This window comes from Limulus polyphemus, unplaced genomic scaffold, assembly GCF_000517525.1.
Source record: "Limulus polyphemus unplaced genomic scaffold, Limulus_polyphemus-2.1.2 Scaffold721, whole genome shotgun sequence".
Classification (NCBI taxonomy): Eukaryota; Metazoa; Arthropoda; class Merostomata; order Xiphosura; family Limulidae; genus Limulus; species Limulus polyphemus.
This window is the reverse complement of record NW_013666331.1, coordinates 17,249-23,613: the sequence shown is the minus strand read 5'-3', so window position 1 is coordinate 23,613 and position 6,365 is coordinate 17,249. Positions and strand designations below refer to the sequence as shown.

General features: G+C 28.6%; 1 protein-coding gene across 3 annotated transcripts in view; it reads left to right on the top strand.

Moving 5' to 3' along the window:
* The window catches only part of LOC106460162 (store-operated calcium entry regulator STIMATE-like), a 19,177-nt gene extending 13,025 nt beyond the window's left edge, over nt 1-6,152 (top strand). The window contains exons 4-8 of one of the 3 annotated variants that reach the window (XM_022386813.1): nt 305-426; nt 1,611-1,723; nt 2,705-2,788; nt 4,193-4,430; nt 5,027-6,152. In XM_022386813.1, coding sequence (XP_022242521.1) covers nt 305-426; nt 1,611-1,723; nt 2,705-2,788; nt 4,193-4,408 — 535 coding nt within the window. In that variant the 3' untranslated portion in view covers nt 4,409-4,430; nt 5,027-6,152. Of the gene's footprint in view, nt 1-304; nt 427-1,610; nt 1,724-2,704; nt 2,789-4,192 lie in introns of all 3 variants that reach the window. The other 2 variants (XM_013919849.2, XM_022386814.1) reach the window with 2 other exon arrangements.
* Nucleotides 6,153-6,365: the final 213 nt, after the last annotated feature.

Below are 6,365 nucleotides of genomic sequence, written 5' to 3'. Positions count from 1 at the left end.
ACATTTATTTGGTAATCATTGATGTAAGAAAAATGGAGTAACTTGTTTAAGTGAATTTTAAGTACTAAAATGCATCAAAATGCAGGATTTTGGGTGCCGGAACCCCCCCCCCTTACTTGGCTTCGATTATTTTCAGGATTTTTAGGAAAGGGACACTTTCATCTCTGATGCTTAGATGTGCAAAGATGAAACCCTGGTGGTCAGTTAATAACTATAAGTGCAAGTAGATGTAAGTACGATTGTAAATTCATTTTCAGTTTAGGAAAATGTTAACTTTTGTACATTCTATCACTTATTTGGGTAGGTACATTGTCAGCTTTCTTTTGGATTCTTCCATTGGGTTGTTCATCATTTTTGTTGGAATACGTCTTACCCAACACATTGCTCGAAAGAAAGGGTGGAATAACATTGTATTTGGAGAATATGGTAAGATTATTCAGCATTACATTGGTGTGTAGAAAAACCCACTAGTTGAAAAGCTGCTCTACAAATGGACTTGTTATGTTAACTTTACAATCAGTATTAACTCTCAATGTGGGCTCGGTCAATTTGACCAACCCCATGACCTCTTTGTACTTGTTCAAATTCTTTATAGATTTGATACTACTAACTTTTAATATAGTGTGTATATCTTCACGTAATTTGGCAGTCATTCAGTAAACAATACAAGTTTTTCACATACAAAAACCATATTTTTAGTGAAGTATTTTCAATAAACTAATAAAAGATTGGGCCAGGAATATATCGAGTATTTGTTTTGAATAGTCCATGTGCAAAGTGATTTTCATGCTAAGATTAAAAATTTGTCATCTTTCTCATACTAGGGGAAATTCTGGATTTTTTTAAATATTGCCTTATAAAATTAAGTACTTATATACTGTTAAAATATGGATTATTAGCTATGATTTTATGCTATAGTAATTGGTATAATATAAACAAAAATAGTTTAATAAACTTTTGAATGTAAGCCACTAAAACCTCGTGACATGTGCAGTAAATGATGCCTGGGCAGATAGGGTTAATTTAAACATAGTTTTAATATTAATCATATGTAGACCCAATTTATTCTCTATGTAAGCTTTCAAAACTGTTAGAATAAACTTATTTTCTTCCAACATATTCTACTTGCTACATTTTTATTATCTGATTTTACTTATAAATTAATGTGGGAGTGTACTTATTAGCATTGTACTTAAATGTAAGTTCAATAATCAGTTGTGCAAATATTAATGAGTTTTACTAGCCTTTGGTTGGTTTAACTGATCTTAACACTTACATTGCAATAAATTTTTTTTATTGTTGTTGTTACACTCTAAGGTGGAGAAAAGGTATTTCTTTACTTGAAAGAAGAGATGGCAGGAATAGATTTAAATACCAGTAAAAGTATCATTCTATGTTAGTTTTTTATTTGGTCACTTTAATATGCCATTTTTGTTTTGTTTTTATAGGGGTGTTCATTTTATTGATGTAGGTTTAATCATAAACAATCATTTCCAAAAGCTAATCCATAAATAATATGCATGGTAGATTAAATAATTACAATATTCATATTAGTAAGTGTACAAGTAAATGTTTATTTGTTTACATCTAAACACTTATTTCTTTTCCAGGTTATCCTCCAAAAATAAATGCTTGGTTGGCTCAATGTGGTTTATATGTTGTAATTGTTGTTGTGGAAAAACTGTTAATCACATTACTGATTCAGCTGAGGTTCTGGAAAAGTGTAAGGAAATAAGTTTAATATTAAAATCTAGTGTTTTACGTTGTGCACTTGTTTAAAACAGATCGGCCAGTACTGTGACAAATGTTGTATAAGTTTCCTTTTTTTTTTTTTTGCACTAGACTTTTTTCTTCAGCAATGTATATTAAGACTTCATCTCTGTATTCAAAAAAATCCTTGTGATGAAATTTTTTTTTTTGCATTTATAATTTTTATTGGCATTGTTTACTAGTCATTTTAAAAATACTAAATGCTCTGTCCAGTAAACCACAAATTCTACCAAACACAAAAGAATTACTAAAACCCTAAAAAATTGCAAAACTTTTGGAACTTCTATAAAACTTAAATAATTGACCTAATATGGAAATCAAATTGATTCTGTCTGTATTATATGTATTACTTTGAATGTTGTTAGAAACGTGGTTATGTTTCTGGCAGTCATAGTTAACTAATGGACATAAGTTACATGAAACATGGTTATGATTATTGGTTCTCATAATATGTATATCTCATTTTTCTTCAATTTATTTATTTATATGAGGTGAGAGTAAAATATGTTGTGTGAAAACATATGTTTTTGAGGAGAATTAGAGCTTCACAATTAATGGAATTAGCTAATCGACCAGTTGTTGAGCTCATTAATCAATTATTCTTACATGAGACTTGGATAGTTGGAATACTTGAAAACATTAATTATTAGCAAGACTGATTTCGATTAGTTGATTATTTTCATGATATTAATCAATTTCTTTTGTAATTTCAATTAATCAGTTATTTTATCTGACAATAGTTGTATTGTCAATGATAAAAGATAATCAATTATATTGGTTAATGGAAGTTTGTTGCCCAGCTGTAATGAGAATAGAAGAGCATATGCTCAAATAATATAATGCTTATTTACATATCAAAGTTTTACTGTTTATGTTTTATTAATGTTAAATTATCATATTCATATTAACTGTGTTATTACATTTTATCTTACAGGTTAGGGCATTCATTATGTCTCCAATAACAAATGCTAAGGTAGAAGTGGCCATAGTAGTGTTGATAATACCATTTATCATTAATGTAAGTACACATGATAACTGATGCTCCGTGACTGTACTAGTTGCAATCTCCATTAATCTTCAAATACATGAGAACATTACCTGAAGTGTCAGACACTGACAGCTATTGTAACATGATAAATAAATATTTGGAGGAGTAATTCAGACAACATAGTTACTTCAGATTTGTGTATTATGTTTGTGGGAAGGTATATGTAAATAATTAATGTGACTGATTCGTTAATCATTTGTTTCCAGGTTATCACTTCCTTCGAATCTGTTGCTAAAGTTTCAGTAGAACATCTAGATACATATGTATCTTAAAAAACTAATTTCAGTATTTAAGAAAAGGTATAAACAAACCTAGTTTAAAAAACAATAACTAAAACTACATTTAAATATAATCTGATTTATTCTCTGCTTGTATAGTTGGTATTAGTCACTATACTTTATATTATTTAACCAATTAGTTTGAAATTGGGACTGATCCATGCTATAAAAATCTATAAGATTTAGAAACTTGGTTAAATTTAAGCGTCATATGTGTCACTAATAGTATTGAAACAAGTATTGTGATCAGATGTGACTAGAATTGAATTGAGTACATTGATGAATCTTAAGACATAAAATCTAAATAATGCTATATTTACTTAGATATTTGTAAGAAATAATTTCAAAAAATTGACTATTGTCACAACCATAATAAACTGTATGAAGTGTAGTATTTTAGTCTCAGAAAATACTTTTTACTTATTGATATAAAAAAGACGTGACATTAGCTAGAGCAATTTTGATGGCATTTTTACACTTATTATTCATAATCATTCTCTAGCATGTGTAGTATTGTTCAGTAATTTATTTTTCTTATAAAAATGGTTTTAAAAAAGGCTTTTAGATGTTATGTAACCCATTGACTACCGATTTGGTGTATAGGGTATGGTCTGCCTCCGGCAGGTGAATGTGAGTGTGCCATATGTGGCCTGGAAAAATTCCATACACGTTTAGAGCAGCCGTAACCAATGAGTTAAGGATATGCAAACTGATATACCCTCCCTTGCATATCTCAGTTCCAAGAGATCCTTCCTTAAGTTGATTTGTTCCATTGGTTTTTGACAACATGACAGCAAACTTCCAATATGCAAGGTTAAATGCATGGTTATATGTATTAAATTCTATAAAGTAAGGAAAAAACATCTTTCAGCTTCAATATTTTGTCCTTATAATATTTAAAATATATAGAATACAATGCAAAAACATGTTTTTATTGTGTGTGTGTTTGTGTGGATATTGAAATTTTCCACACCATTTCTTTTTTATACTAGAGTTTTCATTTAATTTTTGCAATAAAAATGAAGTATAGACTATGATTTTAAAAAGATTAATAAAGAAATCTTTATATTTTTATTTCTGTTTATATGTACTGTAGGTCATCATGTTTTGGGTGACTGACAATTTCTTGATGCACAAACATGGCCGCTGGAAGGAAGATGATGGCACAGTCACAAAGTTACGAGTGCAGTACCAACCAATGGATAATCACAGTAACTCTGAAGCAGAAATTCTTTTATCAGATGAGGAGACTGGGGGACCAGATGAACTTGCATATCAACATCGTCATTCCAATTCCTTGCCAGTTACTTGACTTGGTATCTGATATATTCCAGGTAGCAAATTAGTATCCAGAAAAAAAGAAGCCAAATAGTTACAGTGTTTGCTAGATTTTTTTTTTCTCTTGCAGTAACTTTCCATTGGTGTGTTTAGCAGTACTACAATGATACACATCACAAAGACACAATTATAATTTTTTGACTGATGGTAATTGTCAGGGTGGCATTGTTTTTTCTCACCAAAAAATTGTTTTTTTTTTACCAGTGCATTTTTTCACGCAATTTCTTTTCGTTGTAATTGAGTAACTGTTTAAATCAATTGTTTGTTACCACTTAGTTGGCTGATGGGTGTGCAGAGCTAGGTTAAATACTGTATTAAGTTTTTCATAATATCTATAGTATTATATACATGGGTTCACAATGAAATGAAAATTATAATTTAATTGCGCTTTTTTCTTTTATAAAAATTTTCTTGAGCCCATACTTCAAGCAGCACTTAGTCCTAAGAAATTGATTGTTATTTTATTTATATTCATATATATTTTGTTTTTACAGTGTACTTTCATAATATTTGATTCATTTAATTGAACTGTTACTAGAATATATTTAATGCATGGAAGTTATTTGTAATTATCTGTTATAATTACTTTCAGTTCTACACAGTAATCCAATTCAGAAAAAAACTGTGTTTACAACAATTACTAGAAGTGAGCAGGAGATATTATTTATTGCAGTGACTTTATTTTGATGTAAGTTGTGTGTTCATCCCTAAAGTTTAGTCCTACAAATTGGACTGTTATGCTGGACATTTGTGTAATGTTTTTGGTAATGACAATAATACATCAGTCTCGTCTTGATAATCAGCAATATATTGAATGTGGTCATATTAAGTTCGATATTTTTAGTGTTCTTATTTATGACTCTTAATTTACAAATCATATCTAAGCACTAGTAGTCATCATTTTCAGAGTCTTTCTGTAGATTTGATTTTTTTTTTATTAACAGTGATTGATTTTTTATGTCTTTCTGTATACAACTCGTAGTGGATTTGAGCAGATTGTTTTTCTAGAAAGTAATAAACATAAGATAATATTGTTTTGAGTTAGGAACAAAGAAGGATTTCAACATCAACTCTTGTTGAAGACAGAAGTGCTATAAAGATAGACAATTGACTAATTATATCAGATAAATGCATTTTTATGAGTATTTTAAAGTTGTGTTTCTCATAAAGCTACAAGTATGAGTAACTACAATTTTGGGTTACGATCGTAACATTTTAAATAGCATTTCTGTTTTTGTATAAATATTTTAAACTCATAATCTAATTAGAATTGTTTATGTTACAATTAGATTGTGAAAAATAAATAAATAGATTAAAAATATTCTAAAATTTGGCAAACTTCAGTTTTGTAATGAAACGTTTTTGTTAGTTTTTTTGCTGATTTCAAGCATAGTGTGGAGTGTCTTTTAAGTATCACTACATTCAAAGAAATAATGGTAACTATTAAGCCTAGCTAGTATGTATATGCATTGCAACTATTCATAAATTATGTATTATGACCAAATATTATGGTAAATCATCCATGTACACCTTTATTAGAAAACAAAAGTATGTATATATATAAAATCATTGACATAATTTTTTAGTGGGAATATTACATATATTTTTTAATAAAATGCTTCCTCTCTAAGGGTATAATAATCGAAGTACAAATTTCAATGTTTTGTACTTCAAAAATTGAACATGATCACGTTTCACTTTTAGAGACAAAACATTTTACGCAAAAAATGAATGCAATATTACCACCAAAGGCTGTTTCAAAAATTATATAGGTTCGTCAATTAAGTGAGTACTTTTTAAAAAACTATTCATTGCTTTAACAAATGCACCTTACAAGGAAGCAAAAGAGCCCAATAACTATCATATATATATATATATATATATATAAGTAAGTTATATGGTAATTACTATTTTAAAGTAGAATTAATTAA